This window comes from Haliaeetus albicilla, chromosome 2 (assembly GCF_947461875.1).
Source record: "Haliaeetus albicilla chromosome 2, bHalAlb1.1, whole genome shotgun sequence".
In the NCBI taxonomy this organism is placed as follows: Eukaryota; Metazoa; Chordata; class Aves; order Accipitriformes; family Accipitridae; genus Haliaeetus; species Haliaeetus albicilla.
The window spans coordinates 32,399,616-32,422,964 of record NC_091484.1 but is presented as its reverse complement, the minus strand read 5'-3'; the positions used below and the strand labels follow the sequence as shown (position 1 = coordinate 32,422,964).

The window sequence follows — 23,349 nt, the reverse complement described above, 5'->3', positions numbered from 1 at the left end:
AATCATCAGTATTTCTATATATATCAAACAGAACAAAGACATTTAGAAGTATATCTATCAGGTCTCTAAGGATGACGATACTTGGATCTCTAGTTGTTTTTACAATGGAATAATAACGAAAAGCTCTCTATGAAAAATAAACATATGGCTATGTATAATATAAAAACCTTCAAATTTTAAAGTAGAACTTTAATTTTTAAATTCATTTGTTCAGAAAATAACTTCACTTTCTTAAAAAAAAGGGGGGCTTCTCACTAACTCTCAGTCCACAAACCTTGTTAAGATATTTCATAATTTATCTAAATGGGATTGATCGAAATAATGCCAGTATCCTCTCCTTATTTCTTATTTAACAAGCTGATCTTTGGACACAGTTCAGAGCACTCTAGTGCTTAAAATGTTACTGTATAAGAGTGGATACTATCCCATAGCGATTTAAAAAATCTTCTTATAAACACATTCTAAACATAAAACACAATATTCTAGTGCTTACCTTATTTCTAAAAGACTTAAACCCCCCCAAAAACTAAGAACCAAAACAGTGAAAATAAACATCTAGGAAGTGGGGAGCATTCTGTTTTCAACTGTTTGGTCAATTAACAAATCTGTGTTAAAACAGAAGTTTTCTACAAAAGATTGCATTTACTTGGAAATCTAGATTTCTGGGAGAGCATTGGAACACAGATTTTTCAGTTCGCCGTACCCACAGCTATTCAACAGACAGTCTAACCATTTCCCTGCTGAGGATGCAATGGATCTGAACCAGAAGAACTCATGCAATTCTACTGCTGGAGAGCACCAAAAAGATTTGTGGGTGCTAATCCCCACCAAAATGCATCATATATGCATAATTCCTACTATACCTTACAGATTTTTGCACTATTAAAAGTAAATGAGGTAAAGGGAAAAACTAAATGTCACTGATTCTGCAGTTACCTAGCTCTACCAGAAACCTTCTAGTCTGTATTAACCCCTACAAGAACAGCTGTGAAATGTGCATATCCCCACAATAAACAGCCAGGAATTTTGAATGCTTGGTTTCTTCCACTGCTTGGTAAATGTCGTATATATGCAAAAACCTTACAGAGGAAGCCTGATAATAGTCCCTCAGTACTCCAATGAATTCTACGAAAGATTTAAATACAGAATTTCATTATTACATTCAGCATACAGTCTGCATGCATTCTGCCTTATAACTATTTCAAATATTCTCTTTCAAGTCTTAAATTGTTTCCCATCAAGTCATGCAACCCTCTGCTTATTGCTTTGAATGTAACTGAAAATCAACATTACTTTGAATAATGACAAGTGCTTCAACAGAGCTGGTACTGAATCATTTTAAAGATCTTTTGACTGTGCCACAGGGTTACTTGTTCTTTTGCCCTATCTATTTAGTTTTCCAGTAACTAAAAATACATTTTACTAGTCTAGTAACTGAATTATAAACTGCCCAGTGCCTGTGTATGTAACTTTTACATTTAACTTACAGTAGAAACTGTCTGATTGCTATGGTTCCCCAGACCTTATATTTTGTAGATATATTCTGGGTCCTAACAATTTCTGAGTTAAAAAATTGGTGCGGAGAAGATCACATGCAAGACGTCATCCAAGGAAGGCAATGCATCTTTTTTTCTTCTTGAATTTTTAAAAAACATCTAAATGCTGAGACTGAAAACATTACTTAATATGTATTAGTGTCAGTGTATCTGATGACAGAAATGTATCTTCAGCAGAAACTAAACTCTTAAAAGGTGGGGGAGGACAGGACTGAAAGGGCCTGGCAGAAGCCTCCTGTAAGCATATCCAATAACTGTTTTGAAAAATCAACCAACCAAACAAGCAAAAGTTGCTTCCTGCGTTACGAAAAGGGTTTGCACTTATTTTACAGTATAGCTGCACAAAGTTCATTTTCCACCTGTCACAAGCGAGTAGTAGAGCAACCTTTTCGTGGGGAGTGGGGGAACTAACAACTAACAGTTGTTACTAACAACATTGGGAATCTCCAAAAGAGCATCTACTACAGCTGGAAAAAAAATGTATGTTCAATTGTGCCAATGAATTGTTCAGTGATGGTATCTGAACTGAGGAGATGGAAACTACAGGAAAGGAAGGGGACAAAATGGGAAGGAGAGAAATAAGTGGATGGAGGTGGTCAGAACTTCTTAAAATGCTATGTTAAACCCATCTACCAATTAAACTAATAGCTGGAAGTTATTCTTTCCATAAGGGGGGGAGGGGTGAGAGAGTGAGAGCGAGAATAGGGAGGACACAGAAGGGAAAATACATGGGATGACATCAGGGATTAAGTTAGACTATAATCCTACATGTGTGCCATCACTATTACATTCTTAACCAGAAGCTGCAATAATCAAAAAACAAAAGCTTCATGGGAGGATTAGAAATGCTAAAGAGAGGGACAAAAGAAGAAGATATTCAAAACTGCACCAATAGCAAACATTACACAGGAAAACACATTTTTCTCTCATCAAAGTTGTTTCAGTAACAAAATCTCTTTAAAACTGTATACAAATTATTTCAGGAAGTTGACATTGTTGAAAGTGTCCCATACAACTGACTGACAGATTCATCCTAGATATACTTTCTTAGGTGGCCATTGCTCTAAAAAGAACTAAGATTTCACCCATGGAATGCCTCAAGTGAGCAAAACAGTTTGAGAGAGAGATTTCTAGAGAAACGGGAAGGAGAGAGGTATGCAAGGAATCTATACTAACCTACCGTATAAAAAGACAACAGTGAAGAGAAAATATATTCAAAGGCAGATCCAGTGATACTTTGTTCATTCATTCATTTATTTTTAGCAGAAACTCATTATTAACAAAGCAAGCTTTATAGTAAGAATTTGTTCAAGGCAGATTCATACATAATTGTACATTTTGTAACTGCAGCCATTTCACAGCAAAAGTTCAAACATAACTTTCATTTTCTGACTTCTAATTAAAGGTTGATAATGAAACTGTATATAACTTGACTGTTTTACTCCTCATTAATGATGCTGAACTCAGAATTGCTACTGTGACATTCTGTACCACTGCCTGTAATAACTGCACTGTGTATACACTGCACTGTGCATCACTTTTCAGTCAAGTAAACAATTGCTCTTTCAAGCCACAAAAACACACATCTGCTCTCAAGGAGACATGCATTTTGCTGCATCATTAAAAAAAAATGTGCAGCCTGTGATATCAAAAGACTAAACGTACGCAAATACCAACACCTCATCGGAGAAAAATGTACAAATGATTGATAATATTTTCCCCCTTTATATAGCAACATATTAACAGAGAATCATCCCACACAGGCCTGGGACATCCCACATTTCAGAAGATTCCACACAAACCTGCCACTCAGCGGGAGACTTCTCCTACCAGCTAGACCAAACCAAAATGACCCGAGATGTTTTTAATGAAGACTCTCCATAAAGCCCAGAAAATCAGCAGGTGAGTCGTTCTGTAAGAAAAAACTTCAAATAAAAATGTAGTTTTTAAGCCAGTACTTTTTTTGGTCTTTCCTACTTATCTTCCATGAGAAACTTTCTACTTCATCTTCCTGCGGTGAGATCATCAACTCTTATAACAGAAATTAATGCGATGTTAAAAATAAGCACAGTGAGGCTATGCTGTACGATCAGCTGAGGAAAAGAGACTGAGACAGTGTAAGGTTTCTCAGACAGAAAGTTATAAAATACTAATGAAACTCAAGGAAGTTTTTTTTATGTCTACTGTAATAGATTTAATTCACTTGCATGTCCCTTTTTCTTTACTTTGTGCACACCCACTTGAGCTTACTTTAGTAAGACAACATTTGACCTCTGCCAAGGGCTCTGGGGAATGTTCTTGAGTCCTACCACTAGGCTTGTCATTTTAACAGCGCTTTTTCATTCCCATGTGATTTCTGACATACGAAATGCCGTCTTCTCCAGACCTCTGATCACCTTTACGTTCTTAGATGCCCTGCACTTACTGACAGAGGTGTTGAAAAGCACAAATGACTACAGATCTGATCCCAAGTCTATTTCACAGGAGAGTCTCATCAATACTTCCATGAAGGTTAGCTGGCTCTTTGTGTATAAATTGGAATATATTTAACGGTATAGTCATTTCTTTCTTTTCTATATGTTATCCTTAGGGACTCTGATGCTTGCTTATACTTGAATTTTGATAGTATGTTAGGCTGGTTGCGTTTGGGCCAGTATAAGGTGTAAATGCTCGTACAGGATTTTTACCCACAAACCCTGCCTGGCACCCATCCACTTAAATCTTCTGAAACCCATGTGTGGCGTGCCATGTGAAAATGGTGGCAGCGGGACGCACAGCCTGGTAGGGCGCGAACGAGCACGGCGGTTTGTGCGGGCCCGGCCGCGGCGGAAGCCGGCGGGTCGCGCTGCGGTTCTACCGAGGCGGCTGCGGCCGCCCGGGGCTCTAGCTGGGCCGTTCCCCGGAGAACGACACTCCATTAAAGAAAAAAAACAAAACAAACAACCCCCCCAAAAACCACCTAAAACCGAGAAGCAAACACAAAGGAGAAGGTCGCAGACCTACCTCTCCCCGCCACAGCAGCGAGCCAGCCGGCCTGCCTGGGGATAGGGGGGCCGAGGCGGAGAGCCGGCCGCCGCCGCCCTTCTCACCACAAGGCGCGACCCCCCTCCCTTCGCTACCTGCTGAGGAAAAGAGAAGCGGGGGGAGAAGGGCACGCTTCTCCTCCGGCAGAGCATTTAACATCAGGCGCTCACTGCTACTGCCTCGCCTTCCCTAGGCTGAAAGGGCCCCTCAGGCCGCAGGCACCCGCCATTCCCCCGACCCCCGTTCTCCACGACCACCGGCCGGGACCCCACCAGCCGAGCGCCGCCCACCAGCGCCCCCGCAGCCGCGCCTACCGCTCCGCGCATGCGCCGCTCCCTCCCTCCGCGGCAGCGAGCCCGGCACATGCGCAGTGCGCCTCGCCGGCCTGTGCGAGGGGCTGGGGGGGAAGCGCGGCTGCGTGCCGGTGTCGGCGGCAGCAGCGTGGGTCGTGTGCCGCGTGCCGCTCCCGCCGCGGCTGCCGGCCGCCCTCCCCTCAGCGCCGGCCCGTTCCTCCTTCCGCAGGACCCTGCGGGCGGTTTGAAATTAACCGCTGTTTCCTACCGGGGTTCTTGATGTGGCCCTAACCGCCCGGCATTGAAGGGGAGGAGGCAAGAGGGCGGGGCGGGGAGGGGAGGAGAGGAGGAGGGCGGCCTGGAGCGGTGCGGCTCGTCTTTGCCTAAAGCTCCGGTTCCTGCGGCCCCTCACGGGGAAGGGGCGGAAGGGGGGGGAACGGGTGAAGTGAGGTTGCCGCTGCCTTTGCCGCGGCCCCTGGACGGTCCGTGCCCGGCGGGCAGCGCGCTCGCCGTGGGGCGGCTTCTGCCTCTTCCTTGGGCTCTGGGCGTGGGGAGTGAGGGAAGGAAGGAGCTTGAGGCGATTCCGGGACCCACGGGCTCCTCGCACCCGTGGAAGGGGGAGGAGAGGAGAGTGAAACAAATCCCCCCCCTCCGTGTTAAGGCGTTCCGGTACTGCGGCAGGCTGGCCCGCAGGTAAGGCTCCCTGGGGCCCGGGCAAGAAGAGGGTGAGGGCCGGGAGTGGGGGGGGGAGGGTGTCATATGCATACAAACCCGGACGGGGCGGGGAAGCAGGGTGGGAACCCGGTTCTTCGGGTTTAGAGAAGCGGGGAGGGCACGGCGGCTCAGCCGGGTCTCCCTCGTCAGGTAGGTGAAGAGAAAGGGAAGCGACGGCGGCGGCGTGGGGCGGCGGTGCGCGGCCCCCGTCTTTGTGGCCGCTGTCAGACCTGACGCGGGCGGGCAGGGGGAGGCCGGGGCCGCCCCGAGCCCTTCCGCCGGGCTCGATGCCTCGTCCCCGGCCCGCAAGGCCTGTGGGAAGGTGCCGTTCGCGCCTCGGTTCTGAGTGGAACGGCGGAATGAGGGGGAGGAAGAGGAGAGGGAGAGAAAGGAAGATGTCCTGAGATCACAGCTGTGTGTGTTTCGGTGCCTTTCTGTCTCGCACTTCCTCGAAGCACGTTACCGCAGCTTTGCTGTTCCCCAGAGCAGCAGGGCGTGCCCCCTCGGTAGAGAGTTGTGGTAGGGTTCAGTCAGGCCTCCTGATGCTTACTCGGGCTTTTTTTAATTTTTCTTATCTCAGAGCACGCTTATTTTTTTATTCTTAGTATGCCCTGCTGCTATAATTGTAAAGAGACTGTTGCTGATGATAAGAGAGATGGGAACATTCACGATTTTGGAAGGAGCCCAAAACCAGCTCTGGGCTGTGATCAGCTCTGTGTGTTCAAAGTGGTTTCCAGTGTGAATCCTAGCATGACACTTTGAAGGGCAGTGTTATGTATTTCACTGATAATGAAAACGTTTTGCAGATGAAGTAGTACTATGTTGAATTTGTATGATCTACTTAGCAACTCCCTTGTTTTAGGCAGACTTGCAGACGTTTTTGGCTTGAAACTAGGAAGGTCTAGGATCAGTTTTATCCCTTTAAAGTATCAATGTTAGCATCAAACACCTTTGGAGATGTGTGGGTTTTTTTGTTACAAGTTTCCCGTAAGATTAAATCAATGTTTGTCTGGTGAGTTCTTTAAACGTTCATTGTGTCTTGAAAGTAATTAAATGTATTGGGCCCCAGAAACAGTTATCTTCTTAATATACATCTGTTTCTTTGCTTAATGTAATTGCTTAGTGATGATGTAAGAACAGATGAAAGGTGCTCCTACAGTACAAAATAGTTTGATGTACATGACATGCTTTTTCCATTGTTTTTTTTGTGTTACTTGGGTTTGGAGATGTTTACCTTAGAGTGTGAAGTCAGTCTTACCTGAACTGAATTCCTGGCTGTAGCTGAGAACTTGTGAATAGAAGACAGTTGTGTGAAATGTGTCAGGTGTAAGCCTGTTGCCCTAAACATCAGTACTTCTTATGAACTGACTCCAGTGGAGCTTCTTTTTTCTTTTTTTGTAATGACTCTTATTGTCTTAGATGATGGCGTCGTACTTTAACACCTGTGAACTTTTAGAAAGTGCTGTTTAAATTGGATGCCAAGTAGTAGGGATCTGTAGAACATGTTAAGGTCTAGACTTTCACATAGTGCACAAGCTGTCATGTGCATGTACCCGCAAAAACCTGGATTGGTGTCATATGTATAATTGAATACCTCTGGTATATAATGCCAGCAGAGGATTAGAAAGCAGTAACAGATTTGATACTATGTTGTTTGTGTTTCTAAGATCCCCTATGTGAAGGTGTGGTGATAGTTATGGGGCAGTACAGTCCAGTAGTGTTACAAAAAAATGATTAGAGATGCTTTCTGAGAAAGTAAGCCAAATTTATTGTCTTGAATATCTGGAAAGTAGATACCGTGTAAGTGTATGTAATGGACAGTTTGTGTTTATGCATTACACGTCCTTGAAAATAGTTCATGTAAATAGTGCTGTCTGCTTATGAAGATAAAGTTGATGTTTTTCTGTGTTAGGCATACAGAGTTAGAGCTGCTCCAAGGGAAGAGATGAAGGGACACCTCCCAACTGGCCAGGTCAGAAGAAGTGTTTCTAAGCCTACCAGCCTGCTACTGCAGCAGAGGGCTAGTCAGCAGGAGTGATCTCAGCTGATCGAAGAAACAGCAGGTGGAGAAAGCTCTAAGGGGTACCCAGGAGAATTTGTCCTGCTTGCTTCAGTAGCTTTTCTTTGTTATACTGTAACTGTAGCAGTAGTAGAAAAGAGTGTAGGAGTGTATTAAATTGGTAATGGAAAAATATCTTAAATAGTTGCAGCTTGTTACTGAACGTGGGTTGTTACCATGGGGCTCTCTGTTTGTTTCATTAAAAAGTGGAGCCTCAACATAGTAGCAGTGTTTTGGTTTGGGGGGGTTTTTTGATGAGTAATGAATCATTCTTTTGCAAAATGACAGAAAGGATACTCAGTTTTTTATTATGCATTCCTGTCATTTTTCATGGTGCTCATTATAGTACTGTCATTTCCTCATATTTTCAAATCGCGCTTGATTTCTTAGTTTGTTCCTGGATCTTCAGCATTTATGGTAGCACTGATTCTAGAAAAGTCCAACTGTGTTACACTCCTTTTTTGAAACCTAGATATGCTTTACATTGTGCCCTGAGAAATCCTCTAGCGAGTGACCATTATAGGAGCTTTGCAGATGCTTCTTGTCTCTGATGATAATATCCTGTATGTAATGTTTTATTTTGTGGAGTAATGGTGTCTCTAAGTGCAGTTCATAGCAACTGAATGGCAGAGAACACATACTTCGTAAAATAAGTGCCACTACATGAAGCTGCATCACTGCATGATGTTGTCTTGGAATTTTGGTAGTTTGCAAAGACTTAAGAAGGTCACCAAAGATAGCTTGGTGTGGGTCTGGAGGTGCCTGGTGGTTCTACAGGGCCATAGGATACATTTGTACAGGTACTGGCTTGCATTGCTTTAAGTTTACCAACACTAACCAGGCACGGCTACACTTTATGGCTTCATCAGACAACACTTTTGAGGACTGCGTAATGGCTTTTTGTTTCCTAACTGGTGACTTACTGTTCATCTATAGCTCCATAACACCAACAAACTGAGGGATTTCAACCTCCTCTAAGGAATTGTCTTTCTATTGCTAAACACCATGAACTTGTTAGAAGTTGTATTTCTCAGATTTTAAAAAGGCAAATAAACTGCAAATATGCTGCATTAAAGGGGTGGATTGTGCAGTTGTCAGCTTGTACTGGATTAACTGTCAATTATACAAAGAGTAACTTTTTCTTGAAGAAGCTGACATGAGCTTGTCCGCTCAAAGCAGAAACTTTGTGCCAACGGGTTTTTGAAGGGAGCTATGATTAGAGATGAACAGTTTTTTTTTAAAAATGGAAACACTATTCATGAACTGGAATAACTTTGCCTCCATCATAGTGGTAAGAACAGTAATCTTTTGGCAGACAGTAATTATATGCTCTTCTCAGTCCTGCTTTTTCCCTTTGATGTTAGGCTCTTTTACTCATATTAGCATCTCTTTTTTGCAATAGCTCTAGTTTCAGTTAATCTTTTTCTGAACAAGGTTATTCTGAATGAAAATTCTAAGTGAATCCTTAAAACTACTTGCATTAAAACCGTGTTTCCTTTCCTTTCTCACTCCCCACACACTCCTTTGTTGGGTCATGGTCACACTGTGATCATGCAGCTCCTTTTCTTTCTTAGGGGCTTTTGAGCCCATGGACAGATATGCTAATTCCAAAGAGCATACCCTTGTATAGGGGCATTCTTCTGGGGAAGACTTATGTTTGTCTTGTGTAATTTTAACTCAAGTCATGTATTTTTATTCTATGTCCACTTATTTCTGTGTCTCCTTTAGTTTGCTTTGACAAAGCACTGAAGGTTAAGCAAATAGGATTTTGATTTCCAATGTGATTCTTTCTGCTCCTTCTCAAATATGAATGCTACTTCTGCTGTTTTGCAGTAATAATACCTCTGGGTTGTTTGTAGCTTTGTGTTGCTAGAGCTGCAATTTCATGAGACAGTTCTTTAAAATAGCTCGGTTGGGTTTTCCACTGTTCTTCTGAGCATATTAACTTTTAGAACTTTGCTCTAATTTCAGGTCTGGTAGCTTCCATATTTTCACTCATCAGCACTATTCATTCATTGAAGTAATGAGCAAGTGTTCAGTTACTTATGAAGTATATTCAGATTCTTCAATTTCAACTCCATCATCATTGCATAGCACTCCTGCTTCTTAAATCTTTCTTTTTAGTTAGGTATTTGAAAAAGCTTTTACTTTTTTTAGTATATTTCACAAGTATATTTTTCTAGTATATTTCACATTTGTGGAACTGTCAAAAATGAAAATGGTTACTACTGTTTGTACTTTATCAACAATCTGTGATTGGTTTGCTGGTGAGCAATGTTTTCTTTTTTTCCTGCTTCTTACATTCATCCTCCTTATTTATTAATGTGTTTCCAACATTATTTGTCCAAGTAAACCTTCATTCAGATTCTTTCTTTTAGGTTTTTAGACTGTTTGATGTCAAGAAATTCCAGCCTTCCTCTGTGTTAATGTTGCCCTCTCCCACTGGCTTCATTGCCTTTTTGTTCTTATGAAATCAAAGGATTTAGCCACTGCATTAAATTGAATCGACTTATAACTGAAATTGATCACACGGACTGTTACTAAGTATTCTGTGAGATTTTGGGGGTTTGTTGAGAAGATGCCTAGTGCTACATCTTGGTTGTTAAGAGACAGATAAAATTCTGTGACAAACCTAGGTATTTATGTACTCTAATATTGTGAAATTATACTCAGATGATATTTTATAATGAACAACTTCCCAGTAGTGTTTATCTGTCTTATCACATGTCAAAGATAACACTTTTCAGCAGCAGAGGCAGTTAGTGCTATTGCAGTATTCTGTAGAACCTCCTTTATGGTCCACTCAATTCAAATGTTTAAAGGTCTGTAGCAGATAAAAATGTTAACTTTGCAATAGCAAATAGCAAGAAACTTTGCTTGGATGTTATGGGCAAAAGAAGCAACTCCTTAGCATTAAAAGAATTTACTTTAAAGATATAAACTGCTGTGTTTGTGGCTTTGGACTTAAAATGCAGGGGCTGCTGGCTTATATTCTAGTATTAACTGGGAAACTGAGGCTGGTTCTAACAGCCAGTGTTTCTAGAGCAGCACTGCTCTTTTCTGTTGTTGGATCAAATATACAGAGATTGTTTCTACACAGGTGAATTTTAATTATCTTGTAGTCTTTCTTGAAAGAGAAAAGGAGAGTTTCAGTCTGTTTATTTATAGCGCGTTCACACTGTAGTATCTGAATGCCTTGCATGTATGTGATGCCAAATACACTGGCATAGACCCAGGCATCAGAACAGGTGGTGCCATTGAAGGTGGTGAGTAATAGGGCCTTAAATTGTAGTGTAGCTTCTGTTTTATGTAAGACAGGTTACACTTTTTTTCTAGGAAGTGAAAAAGAAACAAAGAGAACCTTTAGTCAGAAGGTAAGAAGAAGAAGAATAGACAGCAAAGACTTGGGGAAGAGATAAAATTTATATGTGCCTGAAGTGCAGATGGGTAAGAGGGAACATGAGGGATTTCCTCACAGATCTCCTCGTTTGTTTGGGGGCTTCAGGTATTTCAGTTTTTGGGAATGAAATACAACAGATATCACTTCATCAGTCATGTAATACAATGTGTAACCCAGCCAACAGTAAGAAATAAACACATAATAGTTGTGACTCAGGAATTCTGAACTGTAAATGCAGCAGATTATAATGTACTTTCCTTTTATTATCTTTTATAGTTTAGGAAGGCCAGTGTAACAAACTGTTCTTTGTGCGGTTGTATTTTGTTTTGGGGTAGTCCTTAGTTATTTTCTGTGAAAATCGTAATATTATAGCATATGTTAAATTCTGTATAACTTGTGTCAAAATAATTTTTCCTGTAAATAGCAAGTTATGCAAGTGAAGCACCTATGAAATATTTCTGCATGCATGTGAAATATTTGGCACCTTACATTTTTCTGAGAAGTAACATCATGATGCATTTAGTATTAGACTAATTAGTCTGTTAGCAATAGGACTAAATCTCTTTAGTACGGAACTGTATAACAAGACATGAAATACTCTGACATACATCAGCTCAATTAAAAGTTAAATGGAATGGAAGAAATTGTAACAAGACCCTTGAAGACATGTTAAAACATCTTATTAAAAAAAGCTTATATTGAGATTTAGTTTCAAAGCTGGCAGCAATATCAACTATAGAATCATATAGTCTGTTATTTTGGAAGGAAACTCTTGAGGTCACCCCTTGCCCAAAGCGTGGTCAATTAGAGCAGGTTTTTCAGAGCCTTGTCCGGTCAAGTTTTGAATATCTTCAGGGCTGGATGTTTCACAGCCTCTCTAGGCTAATGTTTAACATGCCTTTGTTCTTCAACTTCAGGGTCCCCTATTTGCACATGATTCCTCTTGGAGATGTGAGTTCTCTAGATTTGCGTGTACTTATGCTGTTCCCTGCAATGCCCTAATGGATGTGCCAGTGAGAGTGCACCTCACAAGCTTGGGTTCGTGCACCTAAGGTGTGGGTTCTCATCCCTTGCTGCACCTTGTACAGACCACCTGCCAGCTGGAGTGCAGGAGCTTGCATCCTCCTGGAGGGGTGCTGTGCTGTCTGGCCTGGACAGATGCCATGATGCAGTAAGTGGGGTGACTTCTGGCAGTGTCAAACCAGGGTTTGACTGATGCCATTTCCTCTACAAGGTCTCTCCTACTGGTACAGACTTTCATATTTTTTATGCTTCTTTTCAAGAGGACTCCTTTATTTCAAACATTTCTTTCTAATTCCCTAGTTACTGTTTAATCTAACTGATGATCCTCTTGCTCTTCAACATGACCAGTTTTGGGCAAAGGTTCTGTCAGACAATTTTGCATATTTGATTCGCACACACAAAAATTCTTATCTTCACATTTGATATTATCCAGTCTATTTTGCCAAGGGTGGGCCTTGCAAGCATCCCCCACTCTGTGCCCCGCGTCACTAAGCAATGGCCCAACAGTTTTCTTAGTCTTTCTTTTGTTCTTAGTGTTCTTACAGTAGCCTTCCTCTTTGTCCCTGTCAACCTTTGCTGGTTTTGACTTCAGCCGAGCTTTGGCTTGCCTAACTTCTCCTTGTAGGCAAAGGCAACGTGTCTGTATACCTTCTAAGTAACGTGTCCCTGCTTCCTGTTTTTTGGGTTTGGGCTCAGTCAGGAGTTCTGTGCTCATCCTAGGTGAGAAGCGTGGCAGATGGCTGGCAGGAGTGCCACACTCACCTTCTTCCACAGTGACTGTGGCACAATTATGCTACAGCAAGACTGAGATGAAGTGCTTTTTACTCATTTAAAGCATCAGCATCTATTTTTTTAAAATTCACTACATATATACGTTAGTACTTACTGTCAGTCTGAACGTAGGTGTACTAAAAATAGCTATATAACCTATTACATTCAATTCCCTGCATCAGTCTGCCAGCTAAGAGAATCTCACTGAATTAACAAACCAAAGTTAGTTCTGTCTTAGAAGTGGTATGTTGTTTAAAGGATGTCCACAAATGCAGTTCAGGTCTATGGCATGTGCAGTTATTGTGCAGTTTTTACTAATGTGGTAAATATTTAGTTAAGAAATATAACCCTCAACATACAAATTTAAAAAATTTCATTTCATGCTTAGTGACCTTTTTTAGTAGCTAGGTTTGAGTTCTGTTGTTTACATGAGCTGATCTATTGTAATAACATAATTTCCTGATTTTTCATTTTCTTTTTTTTTGGCTAATATATAACTTTGTGAAAAAACTTCTGTAGTAAGGGCGTATTATTTTGTGTTGATGCAACTTCTGCTTTGGGCCCTACCTGCTTTTCTTATTTGAAGTCAACCAGTAAGAATTACTGAAAAAAGATGCAGATTTTTTGGAGACATTTCTTCCGAAGATGGGCAGCAACCTGTAGCTCTGAGCTTAAACCTTTGCCACAGAGATCTCCAAACTGCTTTCTGCATGTATATATCGAAATTAATCTGAGTATAACACGTAAGTTTGCTTGCTTCTTTTTAAGACTAAAAAGACAGACTCTTACGGCGTGGATTAATAGTGGCAATACTTGTCCCAGGCCTTATCTCAGTCTCCCTTTACCCTGAGTTTGAGCTCTGCTGTCCTACTTCCAAGACCCATCCCAATCTCTGATACGAGGCTGGAATCATATTTCTTCCTGAAAGTGTGCTGCTACCTAATACCAGAATTAAAGCCAAAACAAGCAAAAAAATCATGTTGCAGGGGAGTAAAAAAATAAATTGAACCATGAGCCAGAGGCAGATGGTGAAAACACTTCCTGGCAGGTGAGTCCTGTGTGTTGGTCCAAATGCCTCTATTTTATCCAACCACTCTGCACTACAAAATGAATGAGCAGCCTGTGGAGGAATGGATGAAATCCAGGGGATACTTATGTCCACTCTTCTCCATCAGGAGTGTGTTCGTTACTGGACAATAGAACTGCATCTTCTCTGGCCCTTTCAGATACTGTGGTTTTATTCCTCTACTGCTTGTCTGCAAACACTGCAAGCTCTCCTTTAAGGTTTTTTACATAATGGAGTTGTTGTGCACCTGCAGTATTGGGTATGTTTAGTTTTGGTCTCAGAATAGCAACTGGGAGTAAGATTATTGCATAACTGTTACATCTGTCCTATGCAGGAGCTTTTAAGAAGAGGGACATCCAGTTTCAAGTCTTTGTTGTCTTTTCTCTCATCAGCAAATATTCTATTTCCCTTACCTAAGCACTTAAAGAATAGTAAAATACCTGCAGAATTTGAAGCAGAATAAAAAACTTCCTGCCTGCAAGGAAAAGAGAGGACTAGTGGGATAGACTTATGGAGGAGAGAAGAAGTATAGAAGCTAAAATTAAAAAAAAAAAAAAAACAAAAAACAAACCCAAACCCAAAAAAACAACTGTGATGCTACTTGGTATCTTTTAGTGCCAGAAAGTACCCCAGTGTATTTTGGCTTTGTGATTGCTGTATAAAAATAAAAGTAAAAACTGTGCTCGCACAAGAATACCGCTGTCACTTTTTTTTTATTTTCTCCCTTTGATTAAACTGTAAGGAATTCTTGAATGTTTGCTGGTTAGACCCAGTATGAAAGATGGTTCTTGCACCAGTTCAGTTGCAAAAGGATAGCCAATAGTAGTTCCCTTCTAGACCTTTTCTATTTGCGTGAAGAAAATTTTGTTCTAAATAAGGTGTTTTCCCTGTGTGGGACACTTACCTCATTTATATCAAATAGCTGGACTGCCACCCGACATTTGGAAAGACCTGGATGTCTGGAAGTAGGGTTTCTTTAGGATATGTGAAAAAACTAATTTAGATTATTTTTTGAGTAATGATTTGCTGTCTGTGGCTGTATGTGCTATATTTTGGTTTGGTGGTGATTTTTATATTCTTGCAATTGATAACAGAAGTTTCTGGAAGAAGACTAAGAGGCTATTGTATGTATTATTCTGGGTATATGATGTTAGTATGTTTCTCCATTTCCCAAATTAGGAATCTCATTAGGCAAAAGAATGTTTGACTAGAAATGTCTTTACTTCTACGATAGTAAAACTTCTACTTTAGAAGACGATTGCTGTTCTTGTTCATGAATGAGAACAGCTGCATTAAAACGTAAATAAGCCTCACCTCCCTGCTTTGGTGCTTTGAAAAGTTTGCTGAATCTATCTTTTCTGTTTTGGCGAGAGCTCTTATGATCCTGTAAGTTTAATTCTTGAACACATTGCTGCCTATAGGTTTTCTTCACGTTCATAAAATTATATGGATACTTACTTTTAGGAGTTGTGAAAAGTGACAGGGTACCTAGGTATTGTCATTGAGCAAGGAGTGCTTGACAGTTGTGTATAACTTTGAAGCTGTAGGTAAACTGATGGGTTCTGTTCAGTAGAAAAATGCTGTGTATGCGCCTTGTAGGATGCAGTGGTGTTCTATAAAGCTGCTGCAAGATTTTGTGATAAAGTTTTCCCAGAAATAGAACTACTGGAGAAATTTGTGCCAATGGCATGTAGGTTTCTGAAGTATCATATAGCTAAAGAATTGGAAAATTTATCACATTTTGGGGTGTGAATTGCTTGTTTAGTTTTAATTCCAGATCTGAAAACTGAGCTTTTTCCCATCTGTTTTTGCAAATACAGAACCAGAGAATAAAAATGGGAACTCCTGGATCAGGACGGAAGAGAACTCCAGTGAAAGACAGGTTTTCGGCAGAAGATGAAGCTCTGAGTAACATTGCCAGAGAGGTTTGTTAATTTCAAATTGTCTTAAATTCAGAAATAGAGATGAAAGCAATCTCATTATCAAAACAAAAATTGAATTTTTTAAGCTGTGCATTAAAAAGTGTAATTAGCCAAAAATATGTCAATTAATACAAACTAGGAGTATTTTTGATCAAAAAAAATCACATTTACTGAAATGTCACAATGATGTATTAATTGTATGATTTGTGTAACTTCACGGGATCACACTTAAGCTTAGCAGATATTTCTACAGATAGGTATATGCTTAGCTAAAGATAAATGAGAAATCCAATTACTATCTCAGGTCTAAAACTAAAAAAAAATTCCAACATTTATCCCATTGCATTGTGTATTATTCTTAAGATAGTAAGTATAGTGTATTAGTGTTGAATGAGTAATAGTTATTATTAAAAGGTATTTGTAATATATTTTATTTCAAATGTGAAGTCACATTTCTGTCAAAATAAGCTTAACATGTATGCTATACCAGGACTTTCTTAACAGAGTCACCACCTGAAAAATAGACAGCTGGAGGTAACCAGCCAAAAATGTAATAAACAAGAAGTTGATACAAAGGGGAATTTTTGTCCCACAGGATATAGGGAGGAGGCAGCTGGAATTTAGAGTCTTACAGACATCTATTTGGACTTGAGCTTTTCTGGGAGGAAATGGTGTGACTTGGAAACAAAAGCCTTAGTATTGTTTGTATACAAGTGTATACAGAAGCTTTGAGCTACGCTATCTACAAAGCAGCTCACCCTAGTTGACAAAATGAGTGCAAAATGCAGATTCTAATTGGCCTTGTAATGTAAACTGTTGTCTATGTATGTGTGCATATAGTATATATACGTATATGTGTATGCAAGACAAAATAGGTAGGTGATAGGTCTTTGAAAACACAGCTTCTGTATGCCTTTTCAAATGTAGCTGTCATAGACTGTAGGCTAAGAAAATGCTCTGGCAGCAAAAAAATCATATTAATTTAGTTAGTTACTTTCCAGAGAGCTCTGTTAACACCAAATGTAATGGAAGTTCTTGCCCTACCGGATATGTTCTGTGTGGGGCTCTGGGTCATGTACTGTCTCACTCATCAAGTTCCATCTCCCAGTTTTGGGCAAAAGAGTTAACAAAGGAGAAGGAATCTGGCTTTACGTTTCTTTCTAGTATTCTGTGCATGGTTCAAGTATAGTAACATCAGCTTGCAACTTAGCCTAGGGAAAAGGGTCTCTATAGCATGGTGTAGTAAGTATTGACTGTCTTAAAATTACTGTGGTGCTTTGTTCTCTTACGTCTCTTACTTGGCGCTGGTGAGGCCACACCTTGAATACTGTGTTCAGTTTTGGGCCCCTCACTACAACAAAGACATTGAGGTGCTGGATCGTGTCCAAAGAAGAGCAACGAAGATGGTGAAGGGTCTAGAGGACAAGTGTTACGAGGAGCAGCTGAGGGAACTGGGGTGGTTTAGGCTGGAGAAAAGGAGGCTGAGGGGAGACCTTATCGCTCACTACAACTACCTGAAAGGGGGTTGTAGTGAGGTGGGTGTCGGTCTCTTCTCCCAAGTAACAAGGATAGGACAAGAGGAAATGGCCTCAAGTTGTGCCAGGGAAGGTTTAGATTGGGTATTAGGAAAAATTTCTTCACCGAAAGGGTTGTCAAGCATTGGAACAGGCTGCCCAGGGAAGTGGTTGAGTCATCCCTGGAGGTATTTAAAAGACATGTAGATGTGGACTTGGGGACATGGTTTAGTGGTAAACTTGGCAGTGCTAGGTTAATGGTTGGACTCAATGATCTTAAAGGTCTTTTCCAACCTTAATGATTCTATGATTGCTACCCCCCTCAATTAAAATTTGAGCATGAGCATAAATTAAACAAAAATGAAAGCATTTTTTCCCCCTTAATGCTAAATTAAACTGATACTAGGTCTCACAGCTAGAGGTGTTATCTTGCCGAGATAACCAAGTTGAATATGTCTATTCCAGGGATTAATGTATATTAAGTCTTTCCTCCTCTTCTGTCAAAAATGAGCTGGAAAATAACTTGCTCAAAAGCTCATAAAGCTTATTCAGTATTATGATATTAATCCAAATCTGCTGAAGATAACTAAAATTTTTTATGCTGATCAGCATTATCATTTAACGGGTAGGCATTTCATATTGTCTTTAACTGTTTTATGTCTATTAATAATTCTTAAAACCTATTTGAATTAAATTGTTCTAAATGTTCCTTCTGATTTTCTTACTGGAATTATTTTTTTCCCTTTCTAATATTCTGGCATTTTTCTGTATTTCGAGGGTCACTTTCATGGCTTGTTAGGGAGAAGCGAATTCAACGTATTTCAGAATAAAATGGTTTATCAACTTTACTACATGTTTTCAAAGTTGTGTATAGCACCATTTCTTCTTTTGTGTGGCCATATCCAGGTTTCACTTTAAGTCTTAATTTAAAACTGTTATCCAATTTTAAAAGAGTGTGAAAAGTTGTATGTCATCACAAATACAGTATTATCACAATAGGTACTACTGTCAGGTTGTTAATCCCTTCGTCTGTGTAGGAGAAGCTGGCCCTTGGATCCCATGTCAGCAGCTGTTGTCATTTAATTGGTAGCTGTAATTCATAGTATTACCCAACTTATTCTAAAGAAAACTTTTACTTTAAAGGAACAGAATGCATTTCTTGGGATATAACAGCAGAGGAACTAAGTTCTGTCTTTAAATAACATCTGATTTTACTGTGCCATACATATACCTTATTATTTGAGGCTGTGGAAAAGTTTTCAGTTACTGTGCCGATATAGGGCATGCCAGTTCTCAGCATATGAATATATAGAGTAGGTGTACTTTGCCATTCTGAGGCCATTATCTCAGCAACATGGCTTGCTTATCTTTTTATTGTCAGAGTGTTTTGTTCCTCAACTTCCTCTTCTGAAATTACCTTTTTAGCAGATGTTATAACAGTTGAATTGAGTCCCGTAATCCAGAAGTCAGATGTCTTGTGAGGAAAACGTTCCTAAAAGGTGTTCTAGGTATCAAGAGATGGTAAACAGAATATGCTGAAACAAAAGGCAAGCACTCAGAATGATCTGCATGGAAAAACTGCATAGAAGTATTCTGGGATTCAGAGCAGTCCAAAAATAGCACGAGGAATTATCAGAGTTTGTAATACTAGCAAAGACTTCTAGTGTAGCGTATGAAGTTTCAGGGTTTTTTTCTCCAAAAGTTCAGATTTCAGAAAGCACTAATCTTATTCTTTCTCACCACGCTAATTTGACAAAATTGAGATTTCCTTGTTCTATGGGACATGTCCAAAAAATGTGATATCTTCCTTTTGGTACCAACAAACATCTGCTTTCTAGGAAATTTTGTGTAAAGAATTCTTTGGTACTGATCCAATAAAATAATTTCTATATAGTCATTTTTCTGCACTGGTTGAATCTGATGTGTCATATGAAAATATTTAATGGAAGACAAGGGTACTAGCATAGGATCTGAAGGGCTTGGTCAAACTACTTCCTCCTTGTGAGATTTCTTTCATGTTTTGCATCTTTCCTCTGCATCAGAAAACTTCTCTGTCAGTTGTTTCTCCTCCCCTTTGCTTCTTATAGCACTAGCACTGTTATGTAGAGAGTTCTTTCATATCTTTTCCTTGCTGTGGGAGTTTGCATTGAGACAAGCTCTTCTGCAATGCTTCTGCACTGAACAAGGCACAAGTATGCTAAAACATCCACACTGGAGTGAATTACTGCCTTATTCCAAGAACTTCTGAGTTACCAGACCTCTTTCTTTGAGACCTACTTTGTATTCTGTTGTGTGTTATCCTTCCCAGCACTGAATTCCCTTGTGCTCACTGAAACTGAGGAAGAGTAAAGGTGATTTACATATCCAGGGACAGGGATCTACACATCCTTTTCTGGAAGCAATGCACTCTCCATATTATTCAGTGTCTTAAGTAAGAGTAGTTGCAGTTGATCAGTTTGGAAGTCTTACCTTGGTACAACAGAGAGGATTACCAGTTTATCATTTTTGTTTCAGAAGCTGTGGGAACAGGTGTAGGTATATCGTCCAGGTGTTCCCTGCAAGGAGAAAAGTAAGAATTCTTGAGTGTAAATGCACCCTACTACATTAAAGTGGAGTATTGGCCAGTGTTTTCTGATTATAGCAAGGTTAATCTGAAGTCAGCTTATCTCTTATTAAAAAAAAAAAATTAAAAAATGCCTCTCTCCTGAAAATATGAAGAGTTCCTTTATACCACCTTCTGGTTCCTTCTTTAGCTGTTGTAACGGATTCTGAAGCTGTTAGCTTTCTCAAATTGACAATAAGCCAGCTGGTATGGAAGACAGTTTCTTCTGTCTCGTGGAAAGTTCTGCCTTTCCAAATAACAGATGGGGATTGTCTAGTGTGACTTCAGGTTCCTGTCAAGATTAGGTTCTTATGCGGGAATCCTTTTTGTTTAACAAATATATAAAAATTGAGTTTCATATTCTCAAGGTTATGTTCACAGTCTACACTGGATACAGCTGATATGATCTCAAGATCTGTTTTCCCTGTGGTTTTGTTGTGGAGATTCTCTGCTTATAAAGTTGTTTTGTGGACAGTGTATCTTCAGCTGACATCTGCATCGCTGCTTCGCTTGTCTTTGTAATTTGCAGACAAGTTGTTGTGTTCATCTTACATATGCAGCAGTAACCTGTCATCACTGGGCATCTCTTACGATTACTTGAGACCTCTTTCTCCAAGACCAGCCTTACATGCCACAGCAAAAGTTTTAGTCACTTCTGTGTTGTTACGTTGACTTCAGTTCAAGCTCAGATACAGTGAACATCATGCCAGAAAGTGAGAAGAGTCTGACTCTTGTCATCTCACCAGCCTCAACCCGATAAGTAGCAGTGTGAAGGGACAATCAGGATTTACATTTATATCCTTTCTTTCCGTGCTTGCATTAGCAACTCTTCCACTCTTCAGGGCTGAATAACTCTAGATGACAAAGAACTAGAGCTTGTGGACAAGGAATGTGTCACTGTTCATTTCATTTCCTTCTTGTAGCATCTTGTGTGTATTTTTTCAGGAACCATTCTCATGACTCTCCTCTAATTGTATAGCAGGAGCCTGGAAACTCTTTAAGAGGTGTTGTCTCATGGGAGAGAATAAAGATTCATTTGGATTTAAAATTCACTCTTTGAGTAGAGTGCAATTGTTCTTACTTTAGTAAAAATGTTATGTTACTTAATTGCCAGTGTAGAAAAAGCCAAGAGTTCAATATTTCAAAATGTTTGAAGGCTATATCATGAATTTCAAAATGGTTAACAACATAGTCTTTGTCGTATTGAATCTATTCAAAGTTCAGTACATGTTTCTCTCTGCATACAGCTTCAGCTTTCCTTAAGAAAACAAAACCCCAAAGAACCCCACCCTCATACAGAGATTGTCTTTGTAGACGCTAGATGATTTTTGAATTTATGTTTTAATAAGAGATCACTTAAATATTTTTCCATCAGCTGTTTCTACTTCAGTATTAATTAAAAACTTTGCTGCTGTTTTCAATAGTGGTTAAGGATATTTTATAGGAGATAAGGTATTCTAGAGATTTTCTAATCTATATATGGATCTGTATAATAAATGGAAGAAGAAGAAGAGACATCAGAAATAAAGAATTCTAAACCTTTAAATCATGTAAACATTAAGATTTTGTCGATTATAGTGTTTGCTTTGTAGACAACTGGAGAAAGAGTAAGGCACATCAGAAGTAAGTGCAAGGAAGACATTTCAGAGGAGGCATAAGAAATACATTTGGCACGAGTGGTGGTATTGCCTTGCGTTCTTGAGACAGTAAGGAGATAAGGAGGGCAAAAAGCGTGGAAATGAGAATACAGACAAAACGAGCAACAGAAGAGAGAAATAATGCATGTTCATTTAATAAGAAATGATGAAAGAAACCTTATAGTGCAGTGTGTAGTAGTGTATTAAGAAATACGGTGAATGTTTTTAAAATGCTTATCCTGGTGCTTTGCCAGAGCTGGCAGAATGTACTGGTATAATTCTGTCAAACACCCTGCAGGAGAAAGGGAGCCGGGTACCTCGGCAGGGGTAGCCAGTGCCCTCACTGCTGCTGTCTGGTGGAAGAAGGAAAACCTTCCTTGCTTGGGCCTCCAGTGTTGGAAACTGCAGGACTGTAAACGCTGCATATCCCTTGACAGAGAGGGGAATGAGTTATATGTATTGTATGTAGCCCATGATGACAAAATAATTCTGATTTTTCAATGAAAAGCATTCGTATTTTTTCAGAGGTGAATAGCATATTTTAGTATAGCCTATATTTTTTCCTCATGAAGCTTTTATGCTGAATCTGAACTAGTTAATGAATGACCTCTACAGTATGAAAATTAAAAATAAAATACTATTGCTTTCTAGCGAATTCCTTCTTGCAAGCAAGGGGAAGGAGAAAGATGCCTGTCTACACTATGGAGACAGATGTTATGCTGCTTCTTGCTCAATGTGTAGGGCAGCTTCTACCATATCAATTCTGTGCACTAGTATGCTTCTTAACTTGATGAAGAACTTGATCATTGCTGTGAAGAGACTAAGAAAAAACACATCAGAAATGAGAGACTACAGACTCAATTTCTACAGAGGCATTCAAATTAAAATCTGGTCTTTTTCCCTTTCTCCTTTCTTTCTTGCCAAAAATATCTTGGATTTAACTGAAGAACTAAATTTTATCCTTCAATGTTGAGACAAAATGGTTTGAAAGGTTTTCAAAAGATTGTGGCAGAATATGTATGAAAAAAAAAATGTTAAAAATGAAGTAAGCAGAGATGGTTTTCTAAATGACTGTAAGTAGTTGTTAGTAATCAGGGTTTAGGTGAAAATGAGGAAACTGACCATGTCACCTGTAATGGAAGGAGAATATTCTCTTGCTACCCCTATGTTTACTAAATGTATGCAATAAAATAACCAAATCAAAGTGAGTACTGCTTCAAGGTAGTAGCTTAACTGCTTGAAAACAGCCAGAATCATCATATTCCTCTAGAATGAAATGCTGTTTATGCAGGTGCAAGGAAACGTTACTTTTTTTTTTTTTTTGCATGTGAAGCTTTTTGGTACCTATTTTGAAATGAAGAATTCCAGAACTCAGTGATGAACAGATGGCTTTGTTTTGTTACTCAGAGCAGAGCTAATGCTCAAAGAAATGCAGATATGGCACTTGGTTTAAAATTGCATATTTGTCCTTAGGGTAGAAGGTAAAAGTTAAGGAGTAGTATGAGTGTGTTCATATACAAAAAAAATTCACATATTTAGTTATTAATTAACCCTTTATTAATTAGTCCTTTTTTTTTTTCCTATCCAAAGTCTTGAGGGCTTCTTCCTTGTCTTTCTTTCTACCCAATCTCTTCTGTTACAAAGATCTTCTCTGTAGTCCTCTATCTCCTTTCTTGGTCACTTCTCTGAATAAATTCCATGCAAAATTGTCACATCTATACCTTATGGCTCCTGTTTGTCCTCCAGAATATATAACCAAGAGGTTTCT

At 39.7% G+C, this 23,349-nt stretch overlaps 2 protein-coding genes across 14 annotated transcripts in view; one reads left to right on the top strand and one right to left on the bottom strand.

Moving 5' to 3' along the window:
• GOLGA4 (golgin A4) overlaps positions 1–4,810 on the bottom strand; it is a 90,382-nt gene extending 85,572 nt beyond the window's left edge. For 2 of the 3 annotated variants that reach the window (XR_011322046.1, XM_069769920.1), the window contains exon 1: positions 4,560–4,810. Coding sequence is in view for 2 of the 3 variants with exons in the window: in XM_069769920.1 (XP_069626021.1) it covers positions 4,560–4,739 (180 nt within the window). In the remaining variant the exon portion in view is untranslated. The remainder of the gene's footprint in view (positions 1–4,559) is intronic. The other variant, XM_069769898.1, reaches the window with a different exon arrangement.
• The window catches only part of LRRFIP2 (LRR binding FLII interacting protein 2), a 62,870-nt gene continuing 42,841 nt past the window's right edge, over positions 3,321–23,349 (top strand). For 2 of the 11 annotated variants that reach the window (XM_069770001.1, XM_069769960.1), the window contains exons 1-2: positions 3,944–4,067; positions 15,727–15,831. In XM_069770001.1, coding sequence (XP_069626102.1) covers positions 4,062–4,067; positions 15,727–15,831 — 111 coding nt within the window. In that variant the 5' untranslated portion in view covers positions 3,944–4,061. Of the gene's footprint in view, positions 3,459–3,940; positions 4,068–5,017; positions 5,567–5,673; positions 5,738–15,726; positions 15,832–23,349 lie in introns of those variants that run through there. The other 9 variants (XM_069769929.1, XM_069769969.1, XM_069769953.1 and 6 more) reach the window with 9 other exon arrangements.